The sequence below is a fragment of the Ceratotherium simum genome, chromosome 13 (genome assembly GCF_057802395.1).
Source record: "Ceratotherium simum simum isolate JZ-2026a chromosome 13, ASM5780239v1, whole genome shotgun sequence".
Classification (NCBI taxonomy): domain Eukaryota; kingdom Metazoa; phylum Chordata; class Mammalia; order Perissodactyla; family Rhinocerotidae; genus Ceratotherium; species Ceratotherium simum.
In genome coordinates this window covers 7,993,903-8,014,219 of record NC_141912.1, presented here as the reverse complement: position 1 = coordinate 8,014,219, position 20,317 = coordinate 7,993,903, and the positions used below count along the sequence as shown (strand labels likewise).

The window sequence follows — 20,317 nt, the reverse complement described above, 5'->3', positions numbered from 1 at the left end:
CTCCGCTGCTGGCGGCCCGGGTTCAGAACCCCGGGCGTGCACCGACGCACCGCTTCTCCAGCCATGTTGAGGCCGTGTCCCACATACAGCAACTAGAAGGATGTGCAGCTATGACATACAACTATCTACTGGGACTTTGGGGGAAAAAATAAATGAATAAATAAAATTAAAAAAAAAAAACCTATAGTACTGAATTTAAGTTTGACTATGAGTATGAACTTAAAATGTATGTTTTCTTTTAAAAAAAAATACGTCTTTCCTATCCTTGTCCACTGAAAGGCCTAGAATTAATGACCAGCCCAGTAGCAGTGAGCACCCCTAGTGCTCAGTCTCTAAGTACCATTTCTAGATAACCACTGGTATTTAGGGACCTGCCGATTCCAAATCTGGGTCAGGAAATGTATGAGATTAGCCTTGAGCATCAGGCCGTATCAGAAAGTAAAGAAGCTCCTAAGGAACGCTAGAGTTTTGTCTAAAGCATTCCAGAGCCAACCTGAGTAGGCTCCCACTGGACAAAGATAGGACAATTTAAGCACCAGTAAGGAGAAATACTGTAATGGATTGAAAAACTTCAAATATTTTTGAATCTATGAGTCATAGGAATATGTAAAAATAAACAAAAACCTTTAGAGAATACTGGGGAATCAAATCATTGTTTTTAAAACTGGTAAATAATCATTTTATTGTGACTTTCATATATGAGCATTCCTCAGAGTAACCAAATAGTTGATGAGGGGAAATTTCTCTTCATAAAAGTAGGGATTCCTGCTAATCCAACATCCTTTTGAAAGTATACAACCCACCTCTGAAATATTCTTACAAACAAAAAACCAAACAAACCTTGAATCTGATCACGCCTCCAATTCTAACTACTAATTTATAGGAAAGAGGAGACAAAGGAATATGTTAAGCAAGGGGAAAAAAAGTGATGGAGGGGAAATCTATAGATTAAAAAAGATTTAAGAAACTTATTAACCAATTGCAATGTATGAATCTTATTTAGATTTTGTTTTAAACTGGGGGATAAAAAACATTTATGGAACATTTGAGGGAATGCAAATACTACCTTGATATTTAATGATATTAAAGAATTATTGTTGAGTCTGTGTGTGAGAGAGAGAAGAGAGAAGAGAGGTGGTCGTATTGTATCACTACCTTGATATTTAATGATATTAAAGAATTATTGTTGAGTCTGTGTGTGAGAGAGAGAAGAGAGAAGAGAGGTGGTCGTATTGTATCTTTTTTGAAAGGAGTCTTTGTCTTTTAAAGATAGACGTTGACATATTTATAGTAGAAATGATACACTGCCTGGGATTTGCTTCAAAAGAATCTAGGATTATGGGCAGGGGGATGTATGGAGTGTTCTAGAGGTAACAAAACCAGCCATGAGTTGAGAATTGTTGAAGCTTGGTGATGAATACATGGGGGTTCATTATTGTGTTCTCTCTCAACGTATTTGTATGAGTTTTTAATATTTTATTATGGAAAAATTAGAAAGAATAAAAATCCAGCCACAGCTGCTCCATTAGAATGTCTCAAAACAAAACAAAAACCCCAGTAACAACTAATATTATTTTCTTACAATCAAGTTTACCACCCATCTTTTTTATATAAACTTTTTGTTGTGTATTAATTTTAGATTTACAGTGCAGTTGTTAGGATAGTACAGAGAGTTCTCGTATACCCCTCACCCAATTTCTCCCATTATTAATGTCTTATATTACCATACTACATTGGTAAAAACTAAGCAACCCACATTGGTACATTATTATTAATGAAACACCAGACTTTATTTGGATTTCACCAGTTTTTCCATTACAGTCCTCTTTCTGTTCCGGGATCTAATCCAGGGTACCACATTGCAGCTAACTGTTATGTCTCTCTTTGGTCTGTGACAGTTTCTCAGTCTTTCCTTATTTTTCGTGATCTTGACAGTCTTGAGTACTGGCCAGTATCCTGTAGAATGTCCCCCAATCTGAATTTGTCTGATGTTTTTCTTAAGATTAGACTGGGGTTATGAGTTTTTGGGAAGAGTACCACAGAGCTACTGTTGTCACATTACATCAGGGGGTGCTATCACCATGACATCACTGATATGTCAACCTTCATTGTCTCCACTGTGAAGTTAATATTTTTCCCTTTCCCTCCTCTGTTCTTTGGAAGCAAGTCACTAAGTTTAGCTCACCCTCGGGGGGTGGGGGGATGAAGTGTTAAGACTACCTTCAAGTTCAGTGATTCACTAGAAAAACTCAAGGACTCAGCATATGGTTGTACTGGTGGCTAAATTTTATTATGGCAAAAGGATACAAAACAGAATCATCAAAGGGAACAGGTGCATGGGGAGAAGTCTGGAGGAAACCAGGCAGAAGCTTCCAAGAGTCCTCTTCCAGTGGAGTCTCACAGGATGCACTTCATTCCCCAGCAGTGAGTTGTGAAGTGTCGTCTACTAGGGAAGTTCGCCTGAGCTTGGGAGCAGGCTTTTTATTGGGGATTGGTCAAGTAGGCCGTCTCTGCCTAGCATGTATCAAAATTCCAGACTCCCAGAAGGAAAGAGGTGTCTGATCATTTACAGGAAGTTTTGTACAGTCATGCACTGCATAACCACATTTTGGTCGACAATTGACCGCATATTTGATAGTGGTCCCATAAGATTAGTCCCATATAGTCTAGGTGTGTAGTAGGCTGTACCATCTAGGTTTGTGTATGTACTCTGTGATGTTCACACAGTGACCAAATCGCCTAAGGATGCGTTTCTCAGAGTGTGTCCCCGTTGTTAAGCGATGCATGACTATACCAGGGTGCGGAACCGTTTGCTGTCAAGTTCCCAGCCCACAGGCAAAGGCCAGCCTTGCAAGCAGGCTTTCCTAAGGATAGTAGTCTCAGGCCTTTGATGTTGACTCTTTTCTGCACAGGGAGGTATCTACATATTATTACCTTTAGCTCACATTTTTATTTGAGAAAAATGGAATCAGATTAAAAATATAGAGCGTAATAATAGAGGCTATATGGTAAGAATGAAAATAATGAAATTTAAAATCAAATCAAGGGTATCTGATTCCTTTCTTTGCCCTTACTGAATAAAATATTTAGCAATCTAGGCCTCTTTTATTGTTCTTTTAGTGTTTCTCATGCCCATTTTTAAACATTGCTATAAAAATATTACTCATTGCAACTTTTGAAGCATTTCATAATAAAAAAAATGCCTCCAGGTTGTGACCTCATTTATTGCCAAATAATTAGAAGAAGGCTGTGTAAATTTCAGTAATAAGTAATAACATAACAACCAAACCTGGGTGGAAATCCCAGAAAGTAATTACTAAGATTTAAGACACAATATGTACTAGTCACTTATTTTCTTTTAATAGGAAAAACGTGGTCTTCGAGAAATGCGAGTTCTTGAAAATTTGAAGAATATGATCCATGAAACAAATGAACATACACTTCCCAAATGTAGAGAAACAATGCAAGAAAACTTAAACCAAGTTCTCAAGAGATGTAAGCCATTGATTATTTTTATACTGCTTTATTTCAAATGAATGCTGTGCCAAAATGTGTTTCCTTAAGTGTTTTGGTGGGATGTGGAGAAGGGAATTCTTAACCAGAACATGTAAGAGGGAAGCCCTGTCACAGAGAAGGTGGTTATGTAGTGGTTAATGAGTGTTGCCATTGATGTTAAGAGCATTAATTTCCAAAGTGAGATGTGTGTTTCTGGGGTGTGCCAGGTAATCCTTTTAGAATGTGAGAAAATCAAAACAGTTTTTGCCTTTAAAAAAAAAAATTATCTATAAAGAAAAGTTTGATGACCTTCTGTTTCAAACAGGATACTAGTTTTTTAACTTTTTTCAAGAAATAATCCTGTTATAAATGTTTGTATCTTATCATTTTTTTCATGAAGCAAAATATTTTAATGTGAAGAGATAGTTGGTCGAAAAGAATAGTTATGAAAGATATCAAATCACAACATAAAATAAAAGTTTTATTAGTAACTGATTTTAAAACTAGAAGTATATTAGAAATTCATGGCTTCTCCTTGGATCTATATTGACACTATTCACCTTGTCCAAGGATAATGCTGGTAAATAATGATGGATTACTGAAGTGCAGAATAAAAAAATTTCTTTCTGGGGGAAAAAAAAATAAAACAAAACTGGCAAGTAATATATGGCCTGTGAAGGAAAGCAGCAGAGAGACTTTGATGAATGATTGAGTTAAATAAGTCTTTGTGTATAAGTCCAAGTTAGTTTTTTGTAGGCTAATGCTAAAAGGCAGTTGGAGAGGATAAATCCCCCAGGATCACATTTGGTTTCTTTGGGTGGCATAGCAAAAAGTCTAAAATTGACTTGAGGCTTTTGCATTTTACTACAAACCTGCCCTGTTCATGCTGCCAATTCCTTACCCTTGACAAACATTCTAGATATTATGCTAAAAGTAAAATCAAATTATTATTAATAAGAATACTTATGTATGCATTTGAGATATGCCTATAAATTTCCTTTTCTACACTTGGAGTATATAAAAATAAATTGGGTAAAACTTGGTAAAAATCTATGAATGGTTATTTTGACTTATTTCGTTCTTGAGCTAATGTTATTTCTGATGCGAGGACTAGCCTCTTAAACGTAGAGACTTCACAATGAAATAGAAAAGTATTCCTGGTAATATGGAATCCAGACTGTAAATGTATTCTCCTGAAAGAAAGAATTAAAACACATAAAATTTGAAGTTAATTAAGGTTTTAACACCTGTGGGCTACTTTGAGTCTTATTGTTAGCTTTAGAAACCAAGCAATGGCTTTTCGAGGTGTTTTCCTGCTTGAAGCAAGAAAGACTTCCTCAGTAGGCTCCAACATAAGTATTTTTTTTTAATTATTATCAGGAGTGTCACAGGTATAATGGAGATAATTATCTGCTTTTGTAAAGCCCGTGTAGTTTTAAGAATTCGCCTGGGCCTAGCTGTTGTTCCTGGGGAATTTCATGTTTAAAAACTTGACATTTTAAGTCATAGTGCTGGCTTGTTTATTTCCACTACTAGTTGATCAGGGAGTTGTGCAAAAGCATGCAAGCCAGTTTATATATAGAATATATTCTGATCTAAGTAATACTTTACAAAACTAGTGACTAGGTGAGTTTTGTTTTGTGCCTGTTATAGAACTGCCGCGGTTCTCTCTTGTGTGCGTGTTTGAGAGCTGTGCTGGTGGCGCAGTCAGCTGTGCACCTTCAGAGCTCTGCAGGTGTGGATCTTAAGCTATTGGTCTAACATGGAGCACAAAACTAAGTAACTGTGGAACAGGAGGTGGGGACATCTCGAGTTATTCAAATGGGGACTTATTACAGAATCCTCAGCTCCAAACTGTTTCTGCTTTTGGCTGTGTAGCCACCCACCTTGAAAGTGTCTTTGGATTGGGGGATCAGAGGCTTTAGAACTAAAACTTACCTGCGATTCCTTAAAAACCACAAAAAGTAAATGAGAGCTTTAGGAATGCACCTAAAAGGAACCCATCAAGACAGAGCCTTTACTTTTTTCTCATCCTGAAGATACTAGTAGTGTCTATGTTCTACTTATTAACTATTTAATAGACTTGTAGATTTCATCAAGTTTGTTGTCTGGAGATCTTGCCTTAGTATTGAGGACCCAATCAGTGATTTTAGAGAGTAAGGACAGAAAGCCTCTAAGTTATTTCTCCTTCAGAACGGCCACAATAAAGAATTTTTCTCTTCCTTCCTGCCTCCCTCTCTTTTTAAGAGCAGTGACTTTATTTTTTTGTTATTTAAACAAAGGACGTACGTTTAAATAATAAGAAAAAAGAAATGAAGGAAATAAGAAAGAGAGAAAAAGAAAGGGGTAAATCACTTTAGTAACCACCTAAAGAGAACCATTGCTTTTTCACTTTGGTGAACATCATTTCAGAGATCTTGTGTATATCCGAACAGAAGGATGGATGGAGGGATGATAGCTGAATGGTAGATGGGAAGGTGGGAGGGAGAGAAAGAACATTTGACAAGAAGATCATACAATTTTTAAGTTGAGACATTAATTTTAAATTTTATTTGAATTTAACAAAACAAAAACTTAAGTAAAGCTGAAAGAAATACCTTGTGTTTCTTACTATAAAAGATAGTAGTTACTAAAACATCATTCAAAGAAAAATAATTATAAAAGAAACACCCTGAAGTCAGAGTCACGTTGCTGTTGTTTCTGCATTGATTAATGCCATGAAAGATGGACCTGTTACACCTTCCCTCTTGTATCTCTTCCCCAAGCCCTCACTTTTGAATTTGCACTTTGTCAGGGTTTATATCTGTTCTTCAGATATAATGCTGCCACTTGTTAATTTAGTCTGAGGCTATTCAATTCCTTTCTGTTTCTGATTTATTTATTGGATCTGGAATGATGTTATAGTTCTCAGTTTGTTTCCTTAGTTCTGCAATCTCATTTTTCATTGTATGCTGTTTGTTTGATCTCTTTTCATAAATTCTCATTGTTATTTTGTATTATAAAATATCTATGGAGAATTTTATTATGGATGCTTTGTCTGTCTTACCTGTCTCTCACATATTATGTTCCTTTCTCCCCACCCCACCAAATCTGTTTCTCTACAAATTAAAGCATATTAGAGTTCTAAGAATTTTGTCAGCTCATTTTCTTTTTCTGACTTTTGGAGATGGAGTAGTTATGGTGGGGTTAGGAGTCTCAGTTCTTTACTAGAATCTGTGTTCCTATTCTTAGGAACTTTTCAAAGTTTATAGTTTACAATTATAATTCTTACTTGTTCAGTAAATGATGGAATTGTTTTACCTTTTTATATGTTTTGTGAGACATTTAGGGGATTAAGTTTGTCTGATTTTGCTTCATTCTATCTCTTTACCTAGAGATCTTTACGAACTCTTTATGATTTAAAATACTAATGTTTTATAGCACTTCAGTAGTTAGAATTTTTACCTGTATTTTCTTCATTGACTGTCATAATTACAAAATAAATATTTACTATCCTCCCTGTTTTATAGTTGAGGAAACTGAAATTTATAGTGGTTTGGCATCCATGGTTCTCCAATAATAATTGCAGGAACTATCATGCAAACCCAGTTTTCAGACTCCAAAGCTCAAGTTCTTTCAGCTTCAGGATGTTGTTTCTGTGCATCTTTGAAAAGGTCACCTTTTCTTCTGGGACGTCAGTTTCTCTTGGATTTTCTCCCACAACATCGGCTCCTCCTTCTCAGTCTACTTTGTTAGTTTCCACTTCTCTCCTTGGCTTTTAACATTGGGGTGCCCTAAGGCTTGGTTCTGGGATATCTTTTCTGTCGATGCTCACTCCTTGGTGATCTCGTAGAGAATCACAGCTTTAAACATCATCTGTATGCCAGTCATTAGTTCCACATTTATATTTTCACCCTGGACCTCTCCCGGGAATTCCAGACTTTTACATCCAACTGCCTAGTCCACTTAGATGTCTAATAAGCATCTCAGTGTAACATGTCCAGAACCAAGCTTGAATTCTTCCTTCAGTTCTGCTTTTATCTCGTTCTGTCCCATTTCAGTAATGGCATCACCATTCACCTGGCTGCTCAGGCTGAAAAATCTGATTTCCTATCTCTCTCTCCCCCAACATCTGTCTTTCTCTGGAATGCTCTCTCTCCATCTCCTCCACCTCCTTCCTTCCCTCTTTTACGCTTCCCTCTCTCTCCCCCTCTCTTCCCTTCCTTCCCTTCCCTTTCTCATTCTCTCCCTCTTCCTCCACTCACATGTATTATATTAGGAAATCCTTTGGACTCAACTTTGAGAATGTAACCAGAATCTGATCACTTTTCGCACTTCACTAACTGCTCCCACCCTGGTCTGAGCCACTGTCATCTCTCACCTGGATTGTTCTGTAGCACCATAATGTATCTTTAAAATTCTCTCTTTCCTTCCTGTAGTGTGTTCTCCACGTTGGAACCTGAATGATCCTCATAAGATGTAACTTGGCCTTTGTCATTACTATATCAGAATCTCCTCATCTTGCTTAGAGTAGAAGCCAAAATCCTTAGAGTGGCCTGGACGTTTCTACGTGATGGCCCCCACTCTGATTTTTATTTCCTACAATTTTCCTTTTCCTTCACTTAGTTCTAGCTACACTGGCTTCCTTATTCTTCCTCCTGTGTGCTAAGTACATTCCCACCTCAGGGCCTTTGCACTTGCTGCTCCCTCTGGAATACTCTTTTCTCAGATTTCTGCACATTCTCCTTTCCTGTAGGTCTCTGCTCAAATGTCAACAGTGAGACCTTCCTTGGCCAATCTGTAACATTCTTCTTGCCTCATTTTGGCATTCTCTGGTCTCCCTGCCTTGCTTTGTTTTTTTCCATAGCATCCATCACCACCTAGACATGCTAAATATTTATCTCTGTGTTGTTTGTCTCCCAACTAAAATATAAGTTCCTTGAGCTCAGGGACTCTGGTTGTTCTCTGCAGTACCTCGACACCTACAACAGTGCCTGGCACATCGTAACCACTAAGTAATTATTTATTCATTGAAATGAATGAATGAGAATTCAGCCAACATTTGCTTCTAATACCAAACCAAAATTATTTTCTTATGTATGTGAAATTTATATATACATACCATGACAGAATGGATTTGTTTCTCTTTTATGTGAGGACAGTGGGGACATTGTTAACTGTTGTATGTGACACAATTACTGTATGTGGTACTAATCTCCTCAAATAATCTTTTGGTTGAGAGAAAATAATTTGATAAATTTTTAGCTGTTTAAAGTCAGCATGGTCTCCTAAAACACTGAGACAACAGGGAAAACTGCTTCCTACTGAATTAGTTGTAACCAGTGAGTGATGTGAAAGTGAGAGGATGGTCGGGATAAATGGGTCCTTTCCTCTTGAAGGCTCTCATTGTGAAGAAAAGGAATGTTTGGTATAGTCAAGTGATTTTCTTAGGCTTTAGAAAAGCAGATTTCATTAAATTTGGAAAGTAAACCTTTTTTATTGTGTGGCTAAAGAATTAAAAAGTAAATTACTTCAAAGGGACTGAAATTTCTAAAAATGGATATTCTGTCAAAGCACAGAGACAATCTTGATAAGGAACAAAAGTGTGCCTTTGTCAGATGTGTTCTAATTAAATTTTTAAAGGATATAACAAATGGCAAAATAAATGTCATAGTCCTATAACTCTTCTTTTAGATTAGGATCTGAAATGATCCCAGAATGATCTGAAAATGATGAAGCACCCAAAGACCACAAAATGGATTTTTTTTTTTAAGTTATGTTCAGAGCCAGAAAATAAAAAAAAAAAAAAACAGGAAATGATAGAACCAATGCTCAGGAAAGATGATGTAATATTAATGTGCCACATAAAGAAGGCAGATCTAATCAAATCCTATTTTGTTTTGTTTTCATCTTTTATGTTAGAACAAACAATGATTGGGAACCTATTTTTTAGTACTAAAATATTATCTTTGATATAACTAAAATGAATGGTACTGATAAAAACATGACTTTTTACAAGCAGAAACCTCCCCTTTACCATATTCTCACAGGGAGGGGCCTAACATTTTTCTGAAAGTGAATCACAGTCCCTGCCCTGTTGTGGAACTTCTGGCCTAGCTGGGGCCGGGTTGGGCAGGAGAGGGGGCATCACTGTACAACAGCTGGGGGACCTCTGCTCCAGCAGGTACAGGAGTGTGTAGTGGGATATGCACATTCCTGATGAAGGGCTTGGGAAAAGAGGATCCTTACAGGGAAAGGATTCGTCTGGGGAGGCTTTATGAAGGCAGTAAACTTTGAACTTGGCTTTTAAAACCAGTAAAACATCTTCTTTAGAGGAAAGGGATAAGAAAAGCACTTTCAGTAGGGATAGTGCAGTAAACAGAATAATAGTAACAGTAACATTTCTTGACTGCTTACTATGTGTGAAGAACTGCTCTAAGTGGCTTTTATTATTAATATTTAGATTATTTTTAAGCATAGTATCTATTGTGTCATCTCATCTAATTCTGTGTCAATTCTGAAGTCGTCTTACACTAAGGTGCTGAGAGATTCGGAGCAGCAACAGTAACAGCCCCTGGCACGTAGCAAATGCTCAGTAAATATATGACGAATGAATGAGTGAGTGAGTGAGCAAGCAAACACGCCCAGGATCACTTACGCAACTCCTCGATGCTCAGCTCTAGATCGGACTGACTAGGGCTGACTCTGCATGCTAGACAGTGAAGTAAGTGAAAACGTTTGTGTACAGAAATAAAATGGATCCAGTAAAGGAAGAAGTTTGAATAACTGATGGATTAAAACCAGTTTCATTGATGAAATCATAAGAGAGTAGTGTGTTGAGGGTAAGAGACAAGTCTTTAGAGTCAGAGATCTGATTTTAAATCCTGCTTTCTGTACTTATTAGTCGTATTACCTCCTTGAGTAACACGTCGCCTCTTTATGCCTCAATTTTTTACAGATGCCAAAAATCTAAGTGGGATAGTGATCCTCTCCTAAGTAGGAGAGCGGGAGTAAGAGGAGTAAGACGTGGAAAGTACTTAGCACAGGTCCTGGCACATAGAATACTCAATAAATAACTATAGTAATTATTACTAGCAGTTTTGATTCATTAGGAAGGGAAATGGCTCAGTGAAAACAGTCCAGAGAAATTTGAATCTGTAGGCAGCCAGGACGAATTGGAAGACGAGAGAGCAGAGGTGAGAAGAGTGGAAAGTTGTTGAAGCATCTAGATATCAAGTTCTGCCTGCAAGAGAGTCGTAGTAGGAATGAGGAAAAAAGGGGTAGGGGCTAGTGAGTCAGAGAGACACTCTAAGGGCATGGCCAGTCAGAATGTAATGATAAATTTATCGGGTGTTTTATATCTTTTTAGAGAATTCTGAGGTCATTTTTGACAACTTATTGGAATTAGTATTTAAATGCCCTTGGCTTGCAGCTCAAAGCTCAAGAATTCTAATGGTTCTAACTGTGACATCCTGAATATATTGGCAAAACTTCTTTTTTTCCCTTCTAGCCAACCACCATGACCAAAATAATATCAGGTTTTTTTGTATAGTTTTTTGAAATCTCAAACAATTCAAGTATTTTTTTTTCCCCAGGTAAGTCTCTCCTTGAACAAGGGCTGCTGATTGAAACCCATTGTCTGTTTTATTTCAGTGCAAGCAGCTACTGACTCAGTCTGTAGACTCCAACAGAGGGAGCAGGAACGAAAAAAGGTAAAAGTGGATCATTTGGATAATGGGGCCTATAACTCCAGGGCTTTTATTGTCATCATGTTATTAGCAGTTGCTTGTGATCAAAAAATTCTCTGAATTTGTTTTCTATGATAACAGTGATTTAAAAAGATTTAAAAATGGCTAATTCATTGAAGATGTGTTGAGGAGGTATGAGCACATGATTACACCATCCATATTTTTATAATGCAAATTGCAGGCCTCTTTTTTTCCTTTTCAACATTTCCATCTTTTCCCTGAAAGTGGTGTTTGTCTCATGGAGGAGAGAGAATAGGACTTTTACATGGAACAAAAAATACCCACCAGATTGGAGATATAAACCTTTCCTTTGAACCTGAAGCATTGAGTATATTATGTATATTTCTTCTAGAAAAGGAAGCATTCATGCCTGTGGATGGATTATTTAATGAATAGTCATAAGAGTATGTGAATCACTTGCTGGGTAGTGCTTTGCTTATTTGAATTATATCTTAACTAAATTCAGATGTGGAAAAACAGCGCAAGAATTTAAGTTCCAGTGATAATTTGGTGTATTCACTTAAAATTTTCGTGAAGTATTTTTATAACTTATTCATTGCTCTAAATTAATAAAGATACACTTATTTAGAAATATTGAAAATACTAAGTCACTCTTAAAATAATGCCTTTTTGCATGTGTGTATATCAACAAATATTACTATCTCCATTTCTCTGGAATGTGTTGTGGTTAATCCACGATAATAATTCAGATCTGCACTGTATAAAAATAGAATGGAATCAACCTTGCTAGAGTTAAAGTTTCTGTACCCTCTGCTCAACTCTAAATGTTGATATAAAGTTTAAAAATTCAGCAGTTTGGTGAATCAAGCCTACTGAAAGGACTTGACATTTAAGCCAGATGAGAAGGCTGCCCAAGAGGAGCAGGATCCCAGCAGGCCAGATCAGGAAGCAGGGCCATTGCTGAGCACATTGATAAAATGGCAAGGCACAGCCAGGGGCAGGAGAATCTGTGTCAGGGTGTAGTGCTTGCACAGTGTCCAGAGAGCACTGTGAAGGCAGGCGCAGGGGCTTAAGTGAGCCATACCAGGCTGCACAGCAGGTACTGTTTTAGTTCTCTACTTTGCTAGGTGCCACTGGGATGAAAGATTTTAGTTTGTTAAGTTTAAGGCAATTTGTACACTCAGAAACTAAAAGTCTAGAAGAGGAGTCCCAAGCCACTAGCACTAACATAACGTAGGTAAAGTAAGAGCTGTGGTCAAGATACAAAGAACTTTGTAGGAGTGTGGCAAAAGGAGTCACGTATTAGGGAGATGGTGGCATTCAAGCCCAACCTTGATCTGTGAGCAGAAATTCAATTAATAGAAAATGGGAAGAAAGATATTGTAGGGTGAAGGATACAGTGTAAGCAAGGGCAAAAGATGTGAGAATAGTCTGATGGAGCTGCTGTGTAGCGTGTCTGAATGGGTAAGTCTGGAGAGGATCCTGGAGAATCTTGAATGCTGCATGAAACAATTTGTTGTTTTTTTTTTTTTTATAATTTTATTTATTTATTCCCCCCCCCCAAAGCCCCAGTAGATAGTTGTACGTCATAGCTGCACATCCTTCTAGTTGCTGTTATGTGGGACGCAGCCTCAGCATGGCCGGAGAAGCGGTGCGTCGGTGCGCGCCCAGGATCCGAACCTGGGCCGCCAGCAGCGGAGCGTGTGCACTTAACCGCTAAGCCACGGGGCTGGCCCGAAACAATTTGTTGTTGAGGGCACCAGGAGCGTTTCTGTTTTTGAGCAGCGGAAAGACTATTTGATAGAACACTGGGTGTAACATATGCAATTCTCTTGGCTTTCAAAATAAAAATTAAAAAGAGATGTTCCATGCAGCATGTTGCCTTTCTAACACATTGCTGTGTGATTTAAGCTGATTCACGTCAATATACACTCACATTATTGGTTGGTCTTTCTAAGGACATTGTCAGAGCAGTTATGATTCTGATAAATGGCAATTCTTGTCATTCTTGAGCAGAACTAACCTAAAGTTAAGTTATAATTGGAATACTTCCTCTTGTCACTTGGAACTTTTTTCACATTTGGTGTGTTAACCGTATCTAAGTAGGAAAAGGACCAGATTAGGTCAAAAAATACCTAGTGTTTTCTATTGCTGATGGGTCCCTTTATTAGCTAGCTGTGTGCCCTTGGACAAGTCCTTGAGCTTCTAGCTCCTCATCTGCAAAATCAGTACCTGTTCTGCTTACCTGATAGATTGATGTTCTGCTTGTCTGATAAATAATATTATCTAATGTATGTGAAATGGCTTTGTAATTGTATAGCGCTCTCCAAATATAAGGCAGCATTTTTCCCTGCCAGCTTGGACTTTTGTTTAAGACACAGGTAATCACCCTGTGGCTAAGAGCCCTGCTGTGGTCTATTAGAGTTGGGGAAACACCTGAGAATCCTGCCCATTCATGGGTTTTTAAATTAAATGATACTGTTCCATGGTTTTAAAAGAAAATGGCCTCAAGAAATAATAAAGCCCTTAGAATATTTTAGTCTTAAATATTTTTCTTTTTTTTTTTTTTGTGAGGAAGATCAGCCCTGTGCTAACATCTGCCAATCCTCCTCTTTTTTTGCTGAGGAAGACTGGCCCTGGGCTAACATCCGTGCCCATCTTCCTCCACTTTTTATATGGGATGCCGCCACAGCATGGCTTGCCAAGCGGTGCGTCAGTGCGCGCCCAGGATCCGAACCAGCGAACCCCAGGCCGCCACAGCGGAGCACTCGCACTTAACCACTTGCGCCACCGGGCCGGTCCCTTAAATATTTTTCTTATAGGTATTATGTCAGAAAATATTACTAAAGTATTTTTTTATGAAATACACATTAAAAATTAGTATTTTAGAATATACTGAAATGTTGTATGGAGTCTGTGAAACCTACATGCATAAGCAGCACCCTGGTTATTTTCTTTTCTCAAGATAATTTAATAAAATGAACCAAGTGAAAGTTATACAAAGATGTGTTTTCCAGACAGAGCTCAGAGAAAAGTAAAAATTCTTTATATTCTTCCAGGACAATAACCTTTAATCTTTATTTCTTTTTTAGTGCTTCTCTAGGTAGCAGAACATTTGAAATATGTATCTTTAAGGACTTTTTTTTTTTATTGCCCTATCTGGCTTTTTTCCGAAACGTTGATGAGTTTTCAGACTACATATACATAAAAGACATAGAGATAAAGTTTAATTTATCATCTAGCAAATATGTACAAAGCAAAATTGACCTCTAGCTGCATTTTACAATCTAATGTTAATTGTTGCCCCTGGTTATACTGTTGGCTACATTTTATGTATTTGAATCACTCTCAGAACAAAGAAAGATGGGAGTAGTAATAGAATAAAATAGACTATTGCTATTAATCATTAATTCTTTTATGTCAAGACAATTTGTGGAATTCTGTGGGAAGTAAATTATGATAAACATCATTCATTCAAATCACATTTCCCACAGTTGATATCTACAAGTACATTCAGAAGAACAATAAATGCACATTCCCCAGTTATTTGATATATGTCTTGAAAACTACCTGTTAATACAAAGTTGCATTTTGGGCACTAGCAATAAGAGTAGTGAAATGAAAACACAACTAGCTTATAAAATTCACTGGTTCTTAAAAATATGCCATCAAGGAAGATGAGCTGGTTAATATCTGTCAGTAGTTTAAACTTAGGTTTATGCACAAGGTCAACTTGTGAAGCCCCATTCAACCAGTCTAAAGATAATAATAAAGTAAACATGAATCCTTTGATTCATCTTGTCTGTAAATATTTATTAGATTTGTGTGATATGTTTTTCTTGAGAGCAGTGAGATAGCCTGGCTTATACATTGTTCTTCATAGAGTTTGAAAATGCAGAGTAATAGATCAGTACATACTCTTCTATGTGAAATCATTATTGATGGTTGTTATTCTGACACTTCTTACCAAAGTAAATACTTTTTCATTTGTCTGTGTTAGGCATATGTAAAATTAATGGCATGTGTATTACTGACAGATGTTCCAAAGGGCCTTTAAGACCTTAGTTGGCTTATTCAGTGTTTTCCCTTGGACCAGGGTTTCTCAACCTCTGCACTGTTGATATTTTGGACCAGATAATTCTTTGTTGGGGAGGCTGTGCTGTACTTTGTAGGATGTTGAGCAGCATCCTTGGCCTCTTACCCAGATGCTAGTAGCACCTTCCCCTAACCTGTGTTGTGATAAACAAAAATCTGGGGGACAGGAGCGTCCAAATCACCCCCTTGTTGAGAATCACTGACTTAAACTAATACATGTGAAAATGTTTTTTATTGTGTATCCCAGAGTTCATTTATAGACGTAGTCCTAGACATGGTTTGACTTCAGGACTGGCTTCTCTTTAAATTTATCTCTAATGGGATATATGTAAGTCAGTGTATTGTTACTATTTCTCTCTCTGTTGTAGAAAGAGACAAAACCATTACAACTAATTACTTTTGGCCCACAGTTACAGCTTGTTAATGAACTTTCTCTTCATGTTCTTCATATTCAAGTGTGTAGGTCTGTGGCATTAAGTACATTCACATTGTTCTGCAGCCATCCCCACCATCCATCTCTAGAACTTTTTTCCCAGTTGAGACTCTGTACCCATTAAACACTAACTCCCCATACCCTCCTCCCCTCACTCCTGGCAACCACCATTAAACTTTCTGTTTTTATAATTAGACTACTCTAGGTACCTCTTCCAAGTGAAATCATATAATATTTATCTTTCTGTGACTGGCTTATTTCTTTAATACAGTGTCTTTAAGATTCATCAACATTGTAGCGTGCGTCGGAGTTTTATTCTTTTTTAAGGTTGAATAATATTCCATTGTATGTATATTCTACATTTTGTGTATCCATTTATCTGTTGATGGATACTTGGGTTGCTTCCACCTTTAGGCTATTGTGAATACACTGCTATTAACTTGGGTGTACAAATATTTGTTCAGATTCTTGCTTTCAGTTCTTTTGGTTATATACCCCAAAGTGGTATTCCTGGATCATATAGTAATTCTGTTTTTAATTTTTTGAGGAACTACCATACTGTTTTTCACCACAGTTGCACCATTTTGTATTCTTACCGGCAGTGCACAAGGGTTCCATTTTTTCCACATTCTCACTAACACTTGTTATTTTCTTTTTTATTTATTTATTTATTTATTCGTTTTTCCCCCAAAGCCCCAGTAAATAGTTGTATGTCATAGTTGCACATCCTTCTAGTTGCTGTATGTGGGACATGGCCTCAGCACAGCCGGAGAAACAGTGCGTCTGTGCGCGCCCGGGATCTGAACCCCGGGCCGCCAGCAGCGGAGCGCGCGCACTTAACCGCTAAGCCACCGGGCCGGCCCACACTTGTTCTTTTCTTTTTCTTTAATAGTAGCCATCCTAATGGATGTGAGATGGTATCTCATTGTGGTTTTGATTTGCATTTCCTTAATGATTAGTGATGTTGAGCATCTTTTCCTGTGCTTATTGGCCATCTGTATATCTTCTTTGGAGAAATGTCCATTCAAGCTTTTTGCTCATTGATTTTTTTGTGAGGAAGATTGGCCCTGAGCTGACATCTGTTGCCAATCTTCCTCTTTTTGCTTGAGGAAGATTCACCCTGAGCTAACATCTATGCCAATCTTCCTCTATTTTGTATGTGGGACACTGCCACAGCACGGCTTGGTGAGCAGTGTGTAGGTCTGTACCTGGGATCTGAACCTGCAAACCCCAGGCTGCTGAAGCAGAGCACGCGAACTTAACCACTATGCCACTGGGCCGGCCTGTGCCCATTTTTTAACCAGGTTTTTTTGTTGTTGTTGAGTTGTAGGAGTGTTTTTATATATTTTGGATATGAACCCCGTATCAGATATATGATTTGGAAATATTATCTTCCATTCTGTGAATTGCTTTTCACTCTGTTGATAGTATCCTTTGATGCACAAAAGTTTTTAATTTTGATGAAGTCCAAGTTATCTATTTTTACTTTTGTTGTCTGTGTTTTTGGTGTCATACCCAAGAAATCATTGCCAAATCCAATATCATGAAGCTTTCCGTCTATGTTTTCTTCTAAGGATTTTATAGTTTTAGGTCTTACGTTTAGATGTTTGATCCATTTTGAGTTAATTCTTATATATGTTGCAAGGTAAGGGTCCAATTTCATTTTTTTGCATGTGGATACCCAGTACCATTTGTTGAAAAGATTGTCCTTTCCCAACTGAATGGTCTTGCACCCTTATCGAAATCATCTGAGCATATATGTGAGGGTCTATTTCTGAACTCTCTGTTCTATTCCATTGGTCTATATGTCTGTCTTTATACCAATACCACCCTATTTTGATTATAGTAGCTTTATGGTAAGTTTTGAAATCAGGAAATGTAAATGTAGGTTTTATTATTATTCAGATATGGTGAGGCCAACAGATCAGGAAGACAGTTTGTTAGTCACAGTTCCCAAAAGGATGGGTCCTGCCATGCCACACAGGGCCACATGGGGAAGCACCAGGTTGGTCAGGAGATAGAGTGAGAGAAGGGAAAACATGGGCAAGAGCTTTTATTATTGTTTCCTCAGGAAGGACACGTGAGGCTGGATAAGCAGGCTTAGAATTGTCTAGTTTGAATAATTTCAGCAGGCTCGGGGACATAAGGGCTGTCCCTAGTTGTCTGGTACCTGGCCCTGGTGATTAAGGTAGATGGATGGTGGCCCACAGTATGAGAGCCCAGTAAAGAAGGTGTTTGGGGTGTGGGTTCTGAATTGCTTGGCCTGCATATAAAAGGCACATTCTCAGGGGAGTCGCTTACTATCTCTAGGAATAGGCTAGCTCTGGGAGGGACAGTCTCTTCAAATCAGCAAGACCCCAGATGTCAAAGCATTAGGTGCACATGGTTAATACAGTGTGAGACCTCCAACTTTGTTCTTTTTCAAGGTTGTTTTGGCTATTTGGCATTGTTTGAGGTTTCATGTGAATTTTAGGATGGAGTCTTCTATTTCTGCAAAAAACATCATTGAGATTTTAATAGAGATTCCATTGAATCTGTGCATCACTTTGGGTGATTGACATCTTAACAGTGTTAAATCTTCCAATGATGTCTTTTCATTGATTTGTGTCTAATTTCTTTCAGCAATGTTTTATAGTTTTTAGTGTATAAGTCTTTTGCCTCCTTGGTTAAATTTATTCCTAAGTATTTTATTCTTTTCAATGCTATTGTAAATGGAATTGTTTTCTGAATTTCCTTTTCAGATTGTTCATTGTTAGTGTGTAGAAAGGCAACTGATTTTTTTTTTTTATAATTTTATTTATTTATTTTTTTCCCCAACTATCTTTTGCCCAGTAGATAGTTGTATGTCATAGCTGCACATCCTTCTAGTTGCTGTATGTGGGACGTGGCCTCAGCACGGCCGGAGAAGCGGTGTGTTGGTGTGCGCCCGGGATCCGAACCCGGGCCGCCAGCAGCAGAGCGCGCGCACTTAACTGCTAAGCCACAGGACCAGCCCTAAAGGCAACTGATTTTTGAGTTTTGATTTTATATCCTACAAATTTGCTGAATTTGGAATTTGTTTATTAGTTCTAGCAGGGTTTCTTGTGGAATCTTACAGTTTTCTACATATAAGATCGTGTTGTCTGTGAACACAGATAATTTTACTTCTTTCTTTGCAGTTTGGATGCCTTTTATTTGCTTGCCTAATTGCCCTGGCTAGGACTTCCAATATTATGTGGAACAGAAGTGGCAAAAGCAGAATCTTTATCTTGTTCCTGATATTAGAGAGAATGCTTTCAGTTTTTCACCACCAGATATGATGTTAGCTATGAGTTTTTCACACATGGCATTTGTTATGTTGAGATAGTTTCCGTCCATTACTAGTTTATGAAATGTTTTAATCATGTACAGGTGTTGAATTTTGTCAAATGTGTTTTCTGCATCAATTGAGATGATTATGTGTTTTTTTTGCTTCATTCTGTTGATATGGTATATTTCGTTGATTGATTTTCATATATTGAACCATCCTTGCACTCTAGGAATAAATTCCACTTGATTATGGTGTATGATCCTTTTAATATCCTGTTGAATTCAATTTTCTTTTATTTTTTTGAGGATTTTTGTATCAGTATTCATCAAGAATATTGGTCTGCAGTTCTCTTTTCTGATAGTGTCTGTCTGGCTCTTGTATCAGGATGGTGCTGGTCTCATAGAATAAGTTGGAAAGTCTCCCATCTCTTCAGTTTTTGGAAGAGTTTGGGAAGGATTAGTGTTAATTCTTTTTTAAATGTTTAGTAGAATTCACCAGTAAAGGCATCTGGTCCTGGTGTTACTTGATTTTTAATACCACATGCTTTTATATGATCTCTTGTCAGAAGAAACAAAGAAAAACTAGCTCAAAGTCAGTTACACTTTTGTTTTTAAAATTAACATGAGCCCCACATATAAATCCCTAAGTGGTTCACAATGTGTGCTTCTAATGCTAGATTTTCTTCCTGCCTATTCAAGCAAATTCAGTCAGGTTTTTTTTAAGCTCTTAATTACTTTTGAAATTAGAATGTGAAATACTGGTTAATTTTTGTCATTTTTAGAAACACTGCCAATCCTGAGAGACTAATAATTTAATATACTTAGTTTAAACAACATTATATAGCCAAAAAGATTAGAAAACTGGATTTTTACTCTTGATTCAACCCCTTTCTCACTGTGTGACTTGGAAAGATGTCCATAGGGATGGTGTACCTACCATATATGACATTTAGAATAGATCACTTCTTTTTTTTTTTAATATTTATTTATTTATTGTGTGTGTGTGTGTGTGTGTGTGCATGTGTGTGAGGAAGATCAGCCCTGAGCTAACATCCATGTCAATCCTCCTCTTTTTGCTGAGGAAGACTGGCCATGGGCTAACATTCGTACCCATCTTCCTCCACTTTATATGGGACGCCACCACAGCATGGTTTGACAAGTGGTGTGTTGGTGCACGCCCAGGATCCGAACCCCGGCTGCCAGCAGCGGAGTGTGTGCACTTAACCGCTACGCCACGGGGCCGGCCCCTGGAATAGATCACTTCTTAACAACTCCCATAGGACAAAATTATTTTTAGTAGTAATCCTAATTTTAAAGA

At 37.6% G+C, this 20,317-nt stretch overlaps 1 protein-coding gene across 4 annotated transcripts in view; it reads left to right on the top strand.

Moving 5' to 3' along the window:
• BLOC1S5 (biogenesis of lysosomal organelles complex 1 subunit 5) overlaps positions 1 to 20,317 on the top strand; it is an 89,963-nt gene that overhangs the window by 18,286 nt on the left and 51,360 nt on the right. For 3 of the 4 annotated variants that reach the window (XM_087437969.1, XM_087437968.1, XM_087437970.1), the window contains exons 3-4: positions 3,366 to 3,495; positions 11,128 to 11,186. In XM_087437969.1, the coding sequence (XP_087294095.1) occupies positions 3,366 to 3,495; positions 11,128 to 11,186 (189 nt within the window). The remainder of the gene's footprint in view (positions 1 to 3,365; positions 3,496 to 11,127; positions 11,187 to 20,317) is intronic. The other variant, XM_087437971.1, reaches the window with a different exon arrangement.